The sequence below is a fragment of the Python bivittatus genome, unplaced genomic scaffold, assembly GCF_059951505.1.
Source record: "Python bivittatus isolate LINGU-HERP-01145 unplaced genomic scaffold, Pbiv_v1 ctg000840_np1212, whole genome shotgun sequence".
Taxonomy (NCBI): Eukaryota; Metazoa; Chordata; class Lepidosauria; order Squamata; family Pythonidae; genus Python; species Python bivittatus.
In genome coordinates this window covers 11126083-11146521 of record NW_028277113.1, presented here as the reverse complement: position 1 = coordinate 11146521, position 20439 = coordinate 11126083, and the positions used below count along the sequence as shown (strand labels likewise).

General features: G+C 35.5%; 1 protein-coding gene across 2 annotated transcripts in view; it reads right to left on the bottom strand.

Annotated features, from left to right (window-relative positions):
* GMDS (GDP-mannose 4,6-dehydratase) overlaps nt 1-20439 on the bottom strand; it is a 330486-nt gene that overhangs the window by 212740 nt on the left and 97307 nt on the right. For both annotated transcript variants that reach the window (XM_088130877.1, XM_088130878.1), the window contains one exon: nt 15556-15683. In XM_088130877.1, the coding sequence (XP_087987003.1) occupies nt 15556-15683 (128 nt within the window). The remainder of the gene's footprint in view (nt 1-15555; nt 15684-20439) is intronic.

The window sequence follows — 20439 nt, the reverse complement described above, 5'->3', positions numbered from 1 at the left end:
TCTCAGAACAATCACCCATGGAAACTCAATGGGTGAACTGGAGTCAATCATTCTCTCCTAGGCCAGCCAAGCCCATCTCAAAGGGTTAATGTGGGGGAAAGTTGGATCAGGGAGTGTTATACGAACTAGCTTGAACTTCTGGGGGAAAGGCAGAATATAAATCTAATAATTAATACATTAATATAATATAATATAATATAATATAATATAATATAATATAATATAATATAATATAATATAATATAATATAAATACAGTCTTTTGTTTATCAGCAAAAATTATATACAGATACCAATACGGTGAGAAATATTAAGATTCCATAAAGGCTTTGGGTACTGTATTTCTGCATTATGAAACAGATCGTACTGCAATTAACTTTATGCTCAATACATTACAGCATGTTGAATACAAACTGGAAATTTAGTTGTATCCATAATGCCCTTGAGATCCTTCCCATATCAATGCCACTTGGAATAAGTGAAAATAATAAACTGCTAGATCAGTTGGTGGTTTGGATTAATTACAAGATAGTATTCTATTTGGTCTATTCATTCCTAAATAAATACAAAGAACAGTTCCAGCTTTATGTATTGGCACTTCTTATTCCAGCAGAATAAGCCAGAAAGAGTTGAAAGGACTAGTAACGAAGTTGCAAATAAAGCTGCAAAGTTGCAAATGCTAACAGATAATTTTTCTCAAGTCAACAAAATATGGCTCAAATAATTTATTATAACTGGTACAGCGCATATTTTTCTTTTTTAAACGTTAGCAATTTGATGATTCTGCCACACTGTATTCTTATTTCGCTAGGGAATTTAAAAACACAGATGCCCAAGTTAATGCTTCCAAAACACATTTTCCCACCCATATACAACTGTCAAAAGAGGGGTGACAAAAAGATGCCTGTGATATCCTCCTCCTCAGAGTTTACATCGTTTACATCAAGCTAAAAAGGCTGGGCATCCATCAGTTCTGAGATCTGAGGTCTCACTTCATTCTTATGCTTTATCACTCTGGCAAAGCGATCGTTAGCAGGGAGTATTTTGGATGCTGAGTTTTATCACCACTCAACAAGTCATCCAAGCTTCTGTCATGACATTTGTATAGCGCTCCCTTTTGATGTCTTTTCTGTGTCTCTATGACACTGTGTTAATGAATGTCACATTATATGTGCAATCTATAAATCCAGAATAAGATGGTAGAATTTTATTTCAAAAGAGGCAAATATCAAATTCACAAGCACACTTTATAGTACCAATAGAAGAGAATATCTGTAGCTCAGGGTTGAACTGTCGAGTCCTTGGTGCTCTCTGAGCTTGGCTGTTTACTTGCAGATGTTTCTTTACCCAACTAGGTAACATCATCAGTGCCATGGCACGGATTGGGTAATGAAAGGTCTGCAAGCAAAAACCAAGCTCAGAGAGCACCAAGGACTCCACACTTTAATGTAGTCCAACAGTTGTTCAGTCCTGGAAATTAAAATAATCTGTAAATTACCTTAGACATTTTTAAAGACTTATTAACCTCATTCAGTACAAATGCTATCATACTGAACATATATTATTATAAGATACCTATATTAGTTTCATTTTAAAAGGCTAATAAAGAAACTGTTTAGTGATATAACATTATTTTGTTACATTCAATAAACATTATACCTTTGTACAAAGAAGTTATGTATAAATAAATACATCTTAATAAGTAGTTGCATTATTTATTTATCTGTATGTATTATCATCTGTATTATCTGTATTTAATATTGTGAACTTGGTGCCTGTTTGTCATTAAATTTATAAACATAATTTAGATTAAAATAATTCAAGATTTCTATAAGCATGTATAAATAAATACTTCTTAATATATGCTTATAGAAATCTTGAATTATTTTAATCTAAATTATGTTTACAAATTTAATGACAAACAGGCACCAAGTTCACAATATTAAAGCAAGGATTTTGTGTCTTTAATCTTTTTACAATAAAGGTTTGGTCTTATTAATTGCATCAGCTTCCTCTCCACCCCAATTAATGCAGTTGTTAATCATGAAGTTTGCTTCTACTGCTCTTTCTGTTTTACACACATACAAAAACATTATTTTTTCCAGAAGAGCTGCAACACTGAACTTGTCTTGTTTTCAAGAGAGTTAGATGTTCTAAAAAAATCTAAGAAGACACTTGATTCAGTTTTCTCCCACCTTTCTTCCTTCCCAAATCTTATACTTCTTCATAACTTGGGTGGGCAAATTCATGGGAAGCCTTGATTTTTAGTATGGCCATCACCAGGCATTTTGTTACTCTCCTGAAGCACATCTGGGCTTTATATCAGCCCTTTAATTAATCCTCAGTGAAAGCCAAACTATGACATTTTGACTGGGCAGGCTCCAGTTTTGGACAGGTCTTGATTTATTGCGACTGAGTCTCAACCAACTTTGATTTATTTCAGCTTTGGGGAGAAGGGCAAGCAATGGAACAGAAAAAGCACTGTTGGATGCAGAGTGTATGATAAAAAGAAAGACCTCCAAACTTCTATGGCTCAAATGACAAACAGTTCAGACAATTGTAATAGAAGGCAACATGCCTTAAAAAAAAACCCTTAGTAAAAGAACTCAAAGCAATGATATTAAACAATGCTGTATGCATTTAACAGAGTTCAAGCTATTTGCCAGAAGTGCCAATGAAGGAAATCCATGTCTTATCTCTAAGAAAACAATAAATCCCCAGCCACTCATTTGGGTTAATCGTAGCTATCATCTGTATTCAGTAAAATGCAAAGAAACAGGGTTGATGCTTTCCCCAATGAGTTGTTTTCATTAGAGAGGATGTTCTATTGTCTGCCAATCTAACTTAAATGGATGCCCTATGATATCAGGTCTTCCTTCATCCCAATCAAAATCTCTTTTGATGAATAAGCAAATAAACACTGTGCTCAAACTGTCAGTGTATAAGGAATAGCATAACCAAAGTTCCACTATTCACCTAAATAAAGTAACAATCATATCAGGTATTAAACAGCCAAAAGAATATGGCAGTATGCCAGCATTTATTTAAAATATCTTTAAGGGTATCCTTAAGCTTAAAATGCTCTCAAGGCAAGCTACATAATTGTAATATTATAATGAGAAATACTAAAAAACCAAAATAATACAACTCAAACTTTAAAAGTAGAAAACAGTAAATTCATGACTCTAATTTTTGTTGCTACAGTTATATCAGATTGTTTAATTGTACAGTGATGTTTTGATAACATAAGCCAAGGGTGAGTAATCTGATGTGCTCCCCCCTTACCACATGCTGAGATTGGGCCATCGAAATTAATTGGTATAATGTTTGAATTATTTGCAGTTTACTTTGTCCAGTTTTTCAGGATTTTTCAAGTTTAGAAAGGTGGGAAAGAGAGCGATTGCTTGTAGAAAGTCACCTGTTTCCATTTCCATCTATAAAACCAACTAACCAAATATGAGACACTTGGATGGGAACTGGGTAGTTTAATGGTAGAAATCATAGACATGTGCTTCAACCCCACACAAAGGCCAAACTGGACCAAAATATGAAGGAATATTTGGTAAATGTTCAGTAAATACACTTAAAGCTTAATTGGTGACTAGGAATCTAGCCTATTAAGAGTCTCAACTAAAAATAGAGTCAGATGGGCCAGATGGTTAGGCAAGCTCTGTTGGTTAATGTTGTCTTCTTACAAGATAGGATTGTTGTTGTGACCTCATATGTTATGGTTTGGTTTGTTAAATTGTTTTTTTTTTAACCCTTATAGGCCTCCCACTTTTGTGAGATGGGCAGCCATATAATTTGTTTAAATAAGTAAGTAAGTAATCGGAATGCTTTTATGCTTTTGAATTAGTAAAATGTTTTGTAAAATGTTTCACAAAACTGCATTTGATTGTACAGTGAAGCAAGTAATACAAGGATAGACTGTATTCCAAAATGAGAGAAAGTAGTTAATATAATTGTTAAACAAGTTCTTTGACCTCCAAATCTCAGTGTGTAAAACCATAATAAATAAACTCATAAAATATTATTTAAAATAGGAAAAGTTGCAGCTACTAACAAGTGAAGGGAAATTACAAATTTATTAAAAACTGATTACTCTGCATGTATAGTTTTACGTGTATAATTTTTCAAACCTACTGTACCATCACAGGAGGTTTGGGGACTTCTTTACAGACAGAAACAATTTTGAGCACTAACTGCCAATCTCTCTTCAGGAGTTCACATATAATTCTTTTCCAATTCTTCTTGGAGTAACAGAAAGTACTAAGATTACTAAAATAGCCATATTCTGTACTATCTGAAGTTGCATTTCCCTGAATGCAAAACAGGGTACTGTTTCACTTAAGTGCCAGTTGATTGTAAACATACTTCCTGTGTCTATAATCAGAAAAATAAAACTATCATAGCCAATTATTTAAAGAATTACAAATATAAAGTGATAACAGGTAGGCCTTGCTTAACAACCACAATTGGGACCAGCAACTCTGTCACTAAGCAACAAAATCATTAAGCAAAACATCACGTTACTGCACTGGACTTACAACGTCACTTCCCATTCGGTTGTTAATCAAGTGGGTCGTTAAGCAAGGCATCACATGACCATGACTTGCAATTTTACTGCCAGCTTCTCCATTAACTTTGCTTGTTGGAAGCCAGCTGTGAAGCACATACAGTAAATGGCAAACATGAGTCTGCAGGACACTGCAACAGTCGTAAATGCCCACCAGCTGCGAAATGTCTGAACGTCAATCATGTGACTGGGGGGATGCTGCAATGGATGTAAGTGCAAGGACCGGTCATAAAGTTACTTTTTCAGCGCTGACATAACTTTGAACAGTCACTAAACAGGCAGTCATTAAATGAGGACTACCTGTACATTGTAAAGATCAAAAAGACTGAAAATATTTATTAATGCAATGAATACATTTTATTGGTGCGCCAATTATTAGTAGAGGGGAAAACTTGCCTCAGTTCTGAATTTCACAAAGATTTAAATGACAGTAGATTTTTTACTGGCTCGTTTTCTATAGCTCTATTCAGGATCTCACTGAGTTTAGCTCCATCATGAATGGAGACAGCCTGTAGAACTTTGGCTTCCTAAGGTTCTGCCACTATCAGAAATCTATTCTACTACACAATGCCCCAAACAAGGCAAGTACTTCAAAAACACCACATGGTTGTTCTCTTAAATTATTCCAGTCTTGATGCAGCTTTATTCCTCACTTATAAAAATCAAAACAAAAATTGCAATTAATGCTCTATTTTGGCAGCTCAGCATACTGTAAATAAGTCGATCTTTGTGGTAGGTGACAGTTTAGAATAATGAGCTACAAGTTTATCATCGCTGTTTTACTACTAGTGACCTTAACTCTGCTTTCTCTCACATCATCTGAGAGGGAAAACTTTGGTCCAAAGTAATGTATCCACCAAATATCTACCAGATGAGTGTAATATCATGGGTTTAAACTTATTAAGCTTGAAGATGTTCTTGACATGTTTCTAGGGGTTTTCCTTTAAATTACAAAAATAATCTGCATTTTCCTAAAGTAAATCTTGAGTCTTTTTTTATATCAGTGGACTTGCCATTCTAGGACATAAGATCCCCTCTGAGAATCTTAGGATGAGAAGTGCCAAATCTAGATAATATATAATATCTGTACAATAAGAATGAACACACACAGTACTTAAAGAATTGTTAAATCAGTAATAACTGTTAAAATATGCCTAAAGTCTTCCCTGTACCTCCCACTCAATATATAAATTTAAGCCAGGGTTTAAAAATATTTTGGAGGCAGAGGGTGAATCTTAAAAAAAAATAGGCTCTGAGGCCATGCCAGTGATATAGTAATGAATGTTTTTCATGACACGGGGAAATTCCACCTCTGAGCTAAGCCAAGGTACCTCTGAACACACAGTCAAAATCCAATGTTACTAATAAGATAACTAAGAAAAGATAAAGGAACCCACATCCTGAACTCAACTCCTGCTGCGGGAAACCAAGCATTCTACTCCTCCCTTGGGCATGAGAGCTGGCTGGGTGACTTTGTGCTAGCCGCTCTCATTAAGCCCAAGCCACATTACAGAGCTGTTGTTCTGGGGAAAAAAGGAGGTACAGTAGAAGGTATGCATGCCACCTTGATTTCAGCAAGGTGGGAGAAAAACCAAAAACATCAATAAAACACATATTTGGTAATGAGAATTGTGCAACCTATTTCAAGTTTTGTATATGGAAACTGTTTCATGATTTGAGACACTGAATCCACCTTTTTTAAAATATCAGGTGCACACAGAATCGTTAATGTTATTGTCACCCTGTGTCCAAGATCCTTTTCCTGTTCAGTTTCTGCCAACTCAGATCCCACTTATATCAATTTCTTTAGACTGATTAGCACATTCAGACTTTTGAAAGCATGTCATAGACACTCTTGGAAAATACTTATTTAACTCAAAGCAAACCTATGAGGTTGCTCTGCATTGTCTGTCAAGCATTCCAGAACACACCCAACTATCACAACTTTTTTTTCCTCTCTCTTTTTTTTCCTGGAGAGATGGACACACTTTCAAACAGCCTGAGGCTGCAGCCACCCTCATAATTTTTCCCTTAAGAGTGCCTCCAGGATTTATGCAAAGTTGAAATATTATGTTTGAGACCAGCACCTGGCTTTGGAATACACCATCTTTTATGTTTGCTTTTTAAATGAAAAGTATTGTTAAAAAATAAAACAGGGGAAGAGGGAGTCTGGTGGGCAGCAAGGAAGGTGTACTCGGGTACCTATGGTCAGCATGCTAAGTATCCAGGCATTGGTAAATATCTGAAGTGAAACAAGGCTTACCTTTAGAGAAACTCTATTGGTTCTTTTTCAACTACTGGTTTTACAAAAATGTATGCAGTACTATATCTCTCACCAAACAGTCTTGAGGAAGCAAATATCAAAACTTGTGTCACTTTTCTTCCCAATGCTTTAATCTAGCTGTACATGGAAGCATCAGCTACTTCTATGCCTAGCAAGGTGATCTAAGACACAGAGTAAAATGAACTGCATTCAATGAACATATCTGCAGGTAGTTCTTTATATAGAGAGTAAGATATTCTATATGTGATGTCCACCTATTTACACTCTAAAATGGAGGGAAACATAGCACTAGCAACCATGCAGTAGCACTGGTTGATTGCAATAAACTTTCTCCATTTATTTATCCTGTTAACCAGAGCTGCCAGTCCCCTGAGATAAGTTGAAAGCCTGCCAAAGGCGACCAGTTGGAAAGTTCAACTGCTCCATCTTTGGATCATTAACATTATTTGTTAGGTCAAGCCACATCCCAGAACACCTATAGCTGAAAATTCAAGTATTTGTTCTAAAACTAGAAGTGGCATATTAAGTATACCCTATAGATTTGGGGAATGCTGTCTGACATGGAAGAAGAATCACAGTTGTTTCATGTGCAATTGTGAAACCTGGTTAAGTATGCTAAAAGGTCCCCATTTCTACAAAAAGGTATAAAATATTAACATCTACAACTGAAGATTCCCCAACAATATAATTTAGCATATTCCAATCTTTTTGCTAATTTCCAATATTCCTTAAGTCTCTTGAACTATTAAAACTGATGCTACAAATGGTATTTTTTATACATGAGATCTTCTAGAATGTCTTCTTATAAATGTAGTTATTATTTTTCTATTACCAGAAAAATAGATCACAACACTTTACTAAGTACTTGCACATGAAAGATCATTCTTCAGAGAATAATTGATTATTTAGACGGAACCGTTTTTTTTAAATAAAAAGACAAAATTGATAAATTGAAGTTATACTTTCCCATTATTTCACACCTTCAAGTTATCTCATGGCCTTAAAGTTCACCCTTTAAATTGTATGTTATATAAGATCAGTCCAGAAAGCTTGATTCAGAACATCAGAAGAACCCATCTATTAGGTGGACAACACTGCTGCATTGTACATGACACATTTTAAAAATTCATTTTGGTTTATATTAAAATAATTGGTTACTTTCCAAAATATGACTGCAATTTTTAATTTCTCAATTGGGAATTGCAACTGGGAAATTTTATACTTGAAAGAAAACCTAACTATTCAATCATTCCAACTGGTTTTAAGACCACCAGTGTTCCAAGACCACTTACAAAACTATGGGAGTAATCTTGATAATAATTCACATACAGTTATTGAAGCACAGGAAACGAAACCAGATGGTTTTGCTGAGGAAAGCATTTTCATTTTTTTTGCCCTTGTAGTTTCCCCACACTAACACTTTCCACACTAACAAATACAAAAATGGATATAGGGTTATATTTGATTTTGTTTTAAATCCCATTATTCATATTTGGGAGGGTTCTTGCAAAAAGGCAACATGTTACAGTAGCTATGGAACAGATGAGTATAATTTTCTTAAAGAAAAGGAAGCTATTAGTAGCACTTACTTGTAGACACAACTGCAGTGCTTTGTAAATGAATGCCATATGATTTGTGTTAGAAAGAGCTCTTGTGTATCATCATTAAAATTACTTTCTTGCCTAAATTAAGCATTTTCAAATGGAGACCTCATTTATGTCAAAATAACCACTGTCTACTTTCTTCTTTTAGTCTCATATTGCCAATCACTAACACATAGTTCCGTGAAAAAGTATTTACCTCATTTCAGATTTTCAGTATTTTTGCATATCTATGCCATGGAATATTATTACAGCTCATCTTAGCAAAAGGGAGTTTGAGTGAACAAATAGCACCAAAGGTTACTGCTTGTTTCATTTATTTCATAAGCAAGTTATCCAACATGTGAAAAAGTATTCCCTCCCTGCGTTCAATCAATTCAGTGAAAGGGATAAAAGGGGCATTTGTAGAAATACTTCATTAAACTACTGGGGCTGTTTTGGGTCAACCTTACCCTATGTAAATCTCACAACTTTGTTTCCCCACATAACAATGAAGTTCTCAACACACAGGTTCTAGAGGCATGACAGTCAAAAGAAATTTCTGAAGACATCTGTAAAAAACATATCGATAAATATCAGTTTGAACAGTGTAGAAAACCATTTCTAAAGCTCTAGAGCTCCACTGATCTGCAGCTAGAGAGACAGTCATGAGACAGAGAAGATTTAGGACAATAGTGATTCTTTGCAAAAATGGCTAACCTGTCAAAATCACTCCAAGAATACAGCATAACAAAGGAACTAGCAGGATGCAAAAAGCCCTGTGACAACAACCAGAGATTTTTCATTTTGACTAAAGTCAATATTTGCGACTCTTCCATTGAGTAAAAACAGGAATGATGTGAGAATAGCAAGGCAGAAGCTGTTGCTCATTAAGACAACCGATGCTTATCGCAAATATGCCAAAAAGCACCTGAATGACCCTCTCATCTTCTGGAGTAATGTTCTGTGGGTAGATGAGTCAAAAGAGGAACTTTTCAGGGCATGCAGGTGTTGTTTTGTTGGCAGAAAGCAAGCACTATCAAGCATGAAGATGGTAGCATCATGTTTTGTAGATGCTTTCCTACCTTAGGACCTGGACAAACTGTCACCATTTTTAATTGATGCAAACACTAATGATTAAGGTGGATTCTCCAAAGAAACCAGAAATAGCCTGGATTCAAGTATTCAAGTTCTTGTTGCTTAGAAGAATTTAAATTGGAATCCTTCTGATCCATATACACATCCTCATCTAATTCCAACCTCACTATATAGTTCTCACCTGCATTTATATCCAATCTTAATTCCAACCTTATATAGTTCTCTATAATTCTAAATCTATTTCCAACCTACTGAGTTCTTTGATTTTGTCATCTTTATACAAGCATATTCTCTCTGACAGATACTTCAGTTGTGATCTGGGCAATGAACAACTGCTTTTGATTGATCAATCTGTATGATTCCATCCTTATATTTGCATTTGTTAGTGGTCCAGAATGGTCTTCAACATTTGAGAAAATACTTTAGCTTGGAATATATTTCATTCTGGAATTTTCATCTATTCTTATTTTAAAAATTTTAAAACAATTCTATTTATATGCTTAAGGTACAGCCCTGAGACCATATCCCATGTCATTCTGGAAGGACCACTACATTTCAAAGTGGCTTTTCATTGCCTTCTGTATTTGTTGTTATTCTTTTTAAAAACTGAGTGGAAAAGCATGCCTTACTTCAACTTATACTGAATTAAATTAAATTAGAAATCAAATACAATTTGATTATTCTTACTGTACAAACATAATATAATGAACTATTAAAAGCAGGAACTATATCATTAAAAAAGGGGGAGATTTATTCTTTAACATGGTCATATCATTTAACATGATAGTCTCAGGAATTCGTTTTAAAAACATGTCAATTAATACAGATAAAGTGAAAAATGAACATTTTAACAGCTAAACATAACTATAATTTTAAAATTATAATTTTAATTTAAACTATAAAAATCCTCCATTCTGGTTTTCTTACAGCATTTTAAGTGCATTTATTTTATTTAGTTAGTTAAGATACTTTTACACCACTTCAATGGGGTGAATGTAAGTGACTTACAAGTATACAGAACATGAAACATCTGGTAGCCCATAAAAAAACTATATTTAGCTGGAAATGGATTAAAGGGTTTTAAACCAATAATCCCACTGGAAGAGTGAGACATGCAGGAACTGAGTCCCTTCTATATAGCACCAAATATAATTCAATGTTATCTATGTTACATGAGAGCTAGTTTGGTGTAGTGATTAAGGCATTGGGCTAGAAACCGGGAGACCGTGAGTTCTAGTCCCGCTTTAGGCACAAAGCCAACTGGGTGACCTTGGGCCAGACACTCTCTCAGCCCTAGGAGGAGGCAATGTCAAACCACTTCCAAAATCTTGCCAGGGACTAGCCCAGAGTCAACAGTGACTCGAAGGTGTGTGTGCGCGTGTGCGCGTTATATAAAAATCCATTATATTATGGATTTAAACTAATAATGATTATATTGAAAATAGGCTAGAGAATATAACTGAACATTACAGGAGAATAAGGGGAACTTATTATTCATTTGACAATAAATTGAAAGAGTAAGAAGCAACATCATCCATTGTAAAGAAGTGACACTGAAGAGCTGTTACCCACATACTGAATAATATTTGACAAATAGTTCCTAATATATGTTAATTAAAGATTATGAGGAAGTAATTAAAATATCTATATTAAATATAATTCTCAAAATGGAAACTGAATAGAAAATTAGATTATGACCAGGACAACTTTGCTTCAGACTTATTTCTGTCTCAGTCACATCTAGACCATGAACCCATAATCCAAATTATATGCTTGCTTTGGAATTTGAAAATCCTAATGTTTTTTCTCCTGTCAACCTTGCATAATTGCAATCAATCTTATTACACCTTTAGAAACAAGCATGTCCTTGCTATCCATTCACAATTTTGGCATTATTAGGAGTATTTGGTTGTTAAGAAATTTTAAAAGATGGTAATGGATCATTAGATGAGTGGCATATAAATTTAATAAGTAAGTAAGTAAGTACATTCTCACTGTTCCAAGTCAAATGTTTGTCAGGGGCAGGGCAGAAAATGTGAGTATATAAATATCTAATGTTTCTTGTTGTTGTTTTACATTGTATAGAAATGAATAATTGACTACTAAGTACTTACTATTGTATTTGTATTAATGTGTATCTACAGATGGTTTATTGCATCATGCTATACCAAATAAAAAGAAATTATAGAACAAAACAAGACACAAAAATTGCTGCTATATTGCTTATTTTGCCTAGTCCTTATACTTACATACAATATGTGTACAGTCTGGCATCATACTGAATAAAATATATTTTATAATGCATAATTGTTTGTTGTTGTTGTTCTTCAGTCGTTAAGTCGTGTCCGACTCTTCGTGACCCCATATCATGCCAGGCCTTCCTGTCCTTCACTGCCTCCCTGAGTTTGCTCAGTTTCATGCTCATTGCTTCAGTGATGCTATCTAACCATCTCATCCTCTGCCGTCCTCTTCTCCTTTTGCCTTCAATCTTTCCCAGCATCAGGGTCTTTTCCAAAGAGTCCTCTCTTCGCATTAGGTGACCAAAGTATCTGAGCTTGAGCTTCATTATCAATCCTTCCAATGAGCAGTCAGGGTTGATTTCCTTTAAGATTGACTGGTTTGACCTCCTAGCAGTCCAGGGGACTCTCAAGAGTCTTCTCCAGCACCACAGTTCAAAGACATCAATTCTTCGGCGCTCAGCCTTCTTTATGGTCCAGCTCTCACAGCCATACATTACTACTGGAAAAACCATAGCTTTGACTATGCGGATCTTTGTCAGCAAGGTGATGTCTCTGTTTTTTAATATGCTATCTAGGTTTGCCATAGCTTTCCTCCCAAGGAGCAAGTGTCTCTTAATTTCATGGCTCCAGTCTCCGTCTGCAGTGATCTTAGAGCCCAAATAAATGAAGTCTGTTACTGCTTCCATTTCTATCCCTTCTATTTGCCAAGAATTGATGGGTCCATAATTGTACAAATGTTAAATTACTTTTAATAAAGTTTTTACCAACCCATATTGCCCATTCATCTAGTTATCTAGACCCTTTGTGTTTAAGGCATACATACTATAGTTTATCACACAATTTGGGCAACCTTTTTAGATTCAGGGCCACATTCTCTCAGGGAAAATAGTTACAGCCCACATAGTCGTGGAGAGGGTCAAAGTCAAGAGAAAGTGGGAACATAACTTTGCTCTTTCCCTTGTTCACATTCCTTCACCCTCAGTATGGTGCATACACACATACACAAACAATTGCCAGCAATATTAGGGATAGGGTTATCTAGCCTCAACCTCAACCTTGATTCTCCTCTTCCCTCCTGCACACATAGCAATGCCCACTCTCCTCTTATTCATCTCTCCACTCACAGTATCACACATCTGCTTTTCACCCCATCCATACTCCCCCTTCTTCATTTACCTATTTACTCTGAATCAACTTCTTTCCCACACAGAGTATGAAAAAGACGCATTGCTTTCCCTCAGACCAGCAGGAAAGAAAAAAGAGAACTGCTAGAGCAGGCACCGATTTATCTGCTTCTCCATCAGCCCTTTCCTTCCATGCTTAGAAGGGGAGAGGGGGCTTCTTTTTCCTTCTTCATTATATATCACCCAGGACTGAAGGAAAATTGAACAGCTGCTGAGAATCAAATTGCTTGCAGCAGAATATAAATATAATGAATGCCAGAGGTAACTCGGTTTATCTAAATTTACTCTCAAATATATCACAGTTCTGTAACTTCACACTCTCTGAAAATACACTGCAATACCGAATTTTGGGGTTTTGTTTTCCAACCATTAATTTCTGGAATGCTTATTTATTTCTATTTCAAAGTTACTTTTTTTTCTTATAGACAGCAATTAGTTGCATTTCATATATTCAGGGTCCCATGGAATTAACAAAAGCAGAAAAATTAATCTCTTGAGAGACATTCAAGATGACATCTAGCACAGTTAGGAATTATGTCAGAACAATTTTGTGACAATCCCGAAACACCTGAAACTTACATCACCAGTGTGTGATCTTGGTGGTAATACCAGCTGAATATATTTTATCTGGTGGCCAGCACATTTGGAAACTAACTGCTAAATAAAATGCATCCTTATTCTCAGTGCATCTAAGATTTCTTATATAAGTCAAATACAGCAGCATTACTATATCAAGACAAAATATTATGTTGAAAAGAACTTCTATCAATTCTATATTACAAGAACATTTATGCTGCAAAGAATGTGGTTAGGGAACCAGAGAAGTTTATCCTTAAATCTCAACACATTTCTGTGCAATAGTTTATTGTACAATTAGTTAGGCCTAGTAATATATGTTTTAAATGAGCCATTTTGTCAGTAATTCAGCTGATTTTAGAAATTCCACTTTAAATGAAATGATACAGAATAATGTGTAAAACTTCCTTCTGAGGCTTATGTCTGTTCCAAGTATCCAAAGCTCAGAACATATTGTAACAAAAATACTGTTCCATAGTTTTCTTTCAAACTTAAAGATTTGGATGCGGTGGCGCAAGGGCTTAATGACGCGGGAGTTGCCGATCAGAATGATTGGCTCTCCAGTGGTTCGAGCCCTGCCCCGCGGGACAGGGTGAGCTCCTGTCCCTTGTCCTAGCTCCTTGCTCACCCAGCAATTCGAAAGCTATTCCATCTGCGAGTAGATAAATGGGTACTCCCGTTTAGATGGGAGGAACCGGCGGTGCTGCGCAGGGGAGCAAAATACCGGTGCTGGCCGAACTCCGAATGCAGCCGGCATGAGTGGTGAGCGGCGAGGAAGATCTACAGAGGAGGAAAAAGCCCAGATGACCCCCTAGCGACCCCTGCCGGTCACATAACAATTAATTGTATAATTGTAATTGTATGATATGTACTTTGTGAGCCGCCCAGAGTTCCCCATTGGGGGGAGATGGGCGGACAATAAATCGAATGTATAAATAAATAAATAAATAAATAAATAAATAAATAAATAATGCTAGTTCTGTCCCAAACCATTTTTTATAAATCATGGTTAGCTTATTTTATGGCTAGTATCTAATCACTTATACCCCCAAAATCATAGAGCCAGATTCCATGTTTGTAAGGATAGTTAGAAGGGCAGGCAGAGGAAGATTGAAAAAAATCTGCTGATCTGGGTGGATCAGCAGCTCTCTGTACAAACTGGACTTCAATAAATGTTAATTTTAATTATTAATTATATTGTTAAAACTTTTTTGTACATCTCAAAGAGATACTTCACACTGCAAGATATTTTTGGTCGGTATGATTAGATATGAAAATACAAATCATATGGTAGGACAAACTATGCTTTCCTAATTGCCTTAATAACACACTTTACAATTATATCTCTATAGGTACATTGAGGATTGTATGTCATTCATCTTTGGATCATGTACCTGTATAGTTACACTGAAGAAATACAGAATTTCAAAAATTTTCATAATCTTATGAAAATAGATTAGCAAAAAGAAACTATTTAGCACTGGTGACTTTTCAAAGAAAATACAATAATCTACAATATTTACATAGGTTATGTTAATAACAGTGTTTCCTGAATGTTTTTAACATGAAGAAATATTAAACATTAACAATATTACAACCGCATCTGAATCAGAATTAGAATGATTTTCTGAGGTTAATGTGAGGTTAATGGGAGAAATAATGTTTCTCCCATTATTATAAGAAGATTCCAAGGTATAGAAAAGATCTCAAAAAATTATACTGCACTTCAATATCTGATCTCAAGGAAACAAAGAAACAATATATTGTTGAGGTAGAAGAGGTCTTTTTAGTTTTTAGTCCTTCCCATAGGAATTTAGTAAAGAATGTGAACCTGAAGACCTTCTTTCTATGTTCAGGTTATGTATAAAGTAGCATCCTGTGTTACTTCTTTAGGTAGCTGGGGAGAAAAGCTAGATTTAGAAGCAGATGCCTTCAGGTCATACTTTTTTTTTTTTAAGTTATTGCAATAAAACTCACAAAGGCTGTGTTTCAAAGCAGGCATTTCAGGAATAGCATACCTCAACGTAGTCCTTGGCATGACCCCAATCTCTCTTGGCATCTAAATTGCCCAAACTGAAGCACTCCAATTGTCCCAGGTGGATCTTAGCAACTGAACGACTAATCTTTCGAGTTACGAAATTGGCTCCTAAAATAAAGAGAAAAGATAGAATAAGGAAATTAAAAATTATCTGATAAGTGCCCTATAATTAATGCTAAAAATACAGAGTGCAACAATCTTTTCAGTCTTCTCTCCTTGTATCAATCACCTCAGTTTGGTCATCCTGTGTTGCAGAACTGCCAGCTAAGGACTGTCAGCACACCCATCACATTCGCTCTACTTCTTCAACAAATATCTTTCTTTGAAAGCAGCCCTAATTTGAAGCTTCAGTTTTAGGATAATTTCTCTGGGGCAAGAAAAAATAAATTCAAACTTCTGGTTTCCAGAAACACAATATAAAAGAAGGCAACAGCCTAATGATTAAAGAATCTTGTCTATGCATAAATGTGGGGTTTTCCTTGTACATGTCAAAGAAGGAACAGCAGCCCATCCACACTTCTTGCAATTATCTGAAGCAGAATCACCCCAAAGTAAAGTTCTATCCTTAATGATGTGATCTAAAGGCAAAGAACTTAGATTAACAAGGTTAGAAAAGTTAGTCATTTTGCATATAGATCTGCTAAGTTATTTCACATAAAGTAGACCTATATAGGAAAAAAGTCTATTCTTATGGGATGACTTTAGAATATAGTTAGACCTCGCTTAGCAACTGCCTCAGGCAGCAACTGTTCGAAGTTATGACAGTGCTGGAAAAATAACTTTGCAACTAAGGCATGCATTTACAACCTTCACAATGTTTCTCAGTCATGTACTCACTATTACAATCAGTTAGTACATGTTGTCCTGTGCCAGACCCATTAATTTTCTTTTTCCCACCCCTTGCAGAGCAGACAGATCGCCTAAACAAGCCATCTCTTTAGGCAATCTCTCCTGTGCCTGACCCTTTCTTTTTTTTCCCTCCCCATGGCAGAGTGGAGAGCTTAGAGAGGAAGGGATTACAAGAAAGTAAGCATGCACACCATAGAGAATACACCAGCTGTTTGCCTAGCACACTCACAGCTCCCAGCCCTGAGCATGCTAGGCAAACAGCAGGCACCATCGCATTCCTTTCAATGTGTATTCCCCATTGTGCGCCTGCTTATTCTCTTCTAATCCCTTCCTCTCCAATGAATGTAAATACAAACATTAATTCCTTTCCTGCTAATTATCCCAGTGCTGGGGTGAGCATTCCAAAGGGCGGGGAGGTGGGGAAAAAGGAAGGCTGAAATAAAATCATAAGTACAGTTGTGGTCATGTGATTTTTCACTTAGTAACCACATTGCTTGGGGACCAAGTCGCCAGTCCAATTGTGGTCGCTAAACAAGGACTACCTATAGTCCATAGCTATATGTCAATTTAATTTGTACTAATATAAGTCTTTGAAATTAACATCCAGTCTTGTGCTACTGCAAGTCTCTTGAAAGCTACACTCACAGCCAAGGAATTAACATTTCCAGAACTAATTTACAGAATACTTTCTTATACATTCTCTGAATATCATTAACACCTGCTTTTAGGCTTTTCATTAGAGTTTTGGGGGGGTTTGCCCTTTTAGAAAATTTTGTACTACAATTTGATTATACATCGAATTGCAAGAACAGAAATAGTTTTGAGCATTTTTAAACTCCCCCCTTCTTCCCCAAGTATAAATATACAGATTTTTAAGCTGCAAATGTGTTAAATGAACTTAATAGTATTCCGCATACATTTTGATAAGCAATAAGCTTGGTAACATGATATAAGTTGCAGTGATCTTTAAAAACTTGATCTATTTGGAAGAATCACAACAACTTTTATTTTGCAATCATTATTTCTTCAGGGAAAATTAAAAATGTTAGGAAGAGGAGTTTATAACTACCAGTTCCACATACTACTGATGAATTACACAGTATATATGTCTGCATCCAAAGCAACCAAATAATTATGGGTATAAATGAACTTTATCCTGAAAGGCAATTTATAACTAATGTAAAAAAATAAAAACATTAATAATGTACATTTACCACATTGGTAAAACTACTGTAGTCCTGAACTGGATGTTGAATAGATCCAGTTCTTCGGCTTTAAGATTTGATTGACTGATTGACTGATTGATTAGGTGCCATAAAGTCATTTTCAACTCCTAGTGACCACATAGATTTTCTCCATGACAATCTATCCCTAACCTGTCTTTCAGGTCTTCCAACACTGCACTCATCGTTGCTGGTTGTCCTTTTCCTTCCACCCTTCTATGCATTAGGGCCTTTTCCAGAGAGCTAGGTCTTTGCATAATATGTTTGAAGTAGGATAATTTGAGCCTGGTCATTTGTGCTTAAGAACTTGAATATATTTATTGCGTTTACCATATTTTATTCTTCTATTATAAAAGCATGTTAAACACGATGATACTTTTTAATGTATCCTGAATGTGTCAGTATACTGCATGTACCTCCTAATTGGTGGAATGTGGACTACAATACACTGGCTTGCAAGTAATCTTGCGATTAAAGATCATAGCTTGAATAGACTAGTGTGAGTGTGTTTGGGGTGAAATTGGGCTTTCGTTGCAATTAGGGCATATCGGTCCACATGAATGATGTCCTTACTATTAGCAGGAAGAGCTGCTTATATGAATATGGTTCGTAATCTAGTCTTTTCTTTCCTTGATTAAAACGTATCATGTTAAACCTTTCATTATGAAAGGGTTGGTGGCAGAGAGCAATATTCTTGGGCCCCCATCTGTTGACTATCATATTCTATAGAAGACATGACTTAGAATGTAAGAGGAATATATGGTTGAAAGCATGAATTAACAAATGAAATAAAATAAAGAAAAAAAGGTGTGCTTATTCAACTAAGAGAAAGGGAAAGGACACATATTTGAATGAAGGTGGTCAGGTCTTATGGAAATGAGTTGATGAATCACTGCAGGGAATTAGAGGTGTCAACTTAATGGTGAATGAAAGGGTTAGAATTTAGGTCAGAAAGTAAACAATTTATGTCACTGAAATTATTTATGGGACATGTATGAAAGTAAGAATTCATAGATTAATGATAGTTGTTACATTATTGCTCTAATAAATGGTGATAGAGGAAAAATCAGACATCAGACATTTGAGGAAAAAATGTACAACATTCTGAGTGAGTGCAGTACTGGAGTGGGGGAATGGGGTGTGTGGAGTTATTTTGTTTGGTGAGATGAACTGATGGGAATGGGGTAAGAAAGGCCATTTGAAGTTCAAAGAATGCCTAAGGTTTTTTTTACTGAGTATCTGTTTTTGTTTGTTTAAGATATGTAATTAAAGCATGCTTTTTTCATGCATATCCATGGTAAAAAAATAATCTAATGACATGATTGATTTATGATGAAATATTGAAAAAATGTAATGGAATGTGAGAATGACCTTAGAAGACAGGGGGAAGAGATGCTGCCTAGGGAACCGTCAGAAGAAGCCCGCAACTGAGTAACAGGCAGAGAAAGAAACTTAGAAAGGACCCGCCCTACCTGACCAGGTGGTAAATAAGGACGGCAGGAGATTTATACTTTCAGACTTGCAAGATTCTGTTAATGTAGCCGAACAATAAAGTAGAATTACCTCATCTGGACGTATTTCCTGTCTGGTTTACCTGGGAGGGCTGACAGAAAATTAGTGAATGTATAGAAGTGAAGAAAGGTTCTGAATGTGGGACAGACTGCTTTTTGTAGTTTTAAGAGCCAAGCTTAAAAAAAAAATGGAACAGTCAACAAAGCTACATGCTCTTCAATTATATAACTATCCCCCATCTTTTGCCTAAGGACACTAAACATTGTATAATTTGTCAGAGTTTCCTTCTTCCTCTTTGCCCACAATTTTCTTTGTTTCCTGGATCATTTTCATGAGGATGATAATTCGTAAGATGTTTGCTACATTTTTTTTCATGATCATTGCAAGTTTCAAAATGATATTAAATGAAACAGGTTCTTAGCTCATGGTCAACTCAGGTTCCCAGAAACTTTGGAGAATGTGAAGTACTTTCCTTTCTCTATATGTCAGTTGCAATGTTCTGAAGGTACATATGGTTTTGAGACATGTGAAGGAGCACAGCCCATATAGGAAATGCATAGTACACAGTGAAGTAAAATCTGCTATGCAGTTCTATTATTACAGAATATTCTATGCTAGTTATTTTTGAAAGGGAGCCTTTCATCTTGGTTATTTTTTATGCTTCCAACACTAAGTCTATAACAATATAGTTATAAGGAGTGAGATAAATAAAGCCTCTACTATCAGCTTAGATGGCAGTACTCTTGCTTCTTGCTCTAAATGGCATAACGATAACATTAACAACTATTTAAATAGGTTTCATTTATTAGATATCCAATAAATGCTACAGCTACACCTTAAGAAAAAGATTTCCCCCTCTCATAAAAAAACTGAAAACTAATAGCACTCCACTAAACTACCAAACAATTCTGCATAGAATAATGCAGAATGGAAAAGATTAAACGCCCTCCAGGAAACTATCTTCCTTTCCTACTTTAGGATACATGAAAAGCTGCTTTATGAGCCTTTCAAAATGTTTAATATATGAGAGGTCTAAGGGTAAAAAAAAGGAAAAAGAGTCAATGAAATGCAAGATTTTTCAAAGGAGCATAAAAAAAAAACAACAGGAAAAAATGTTTATGCCTATTTACTACATTAAAAAGCAGGAATAACTTCAGACTGATTCTTTTATATCCTCTAGGAAAATTTCAGTGATAGAGGGTTCTCCTAACAGAACCAGGGCAAACATTTTCTTTTTGCCCACTGAGTTCCCATAATCCTTCCTTTATGCTCCTGGCAGA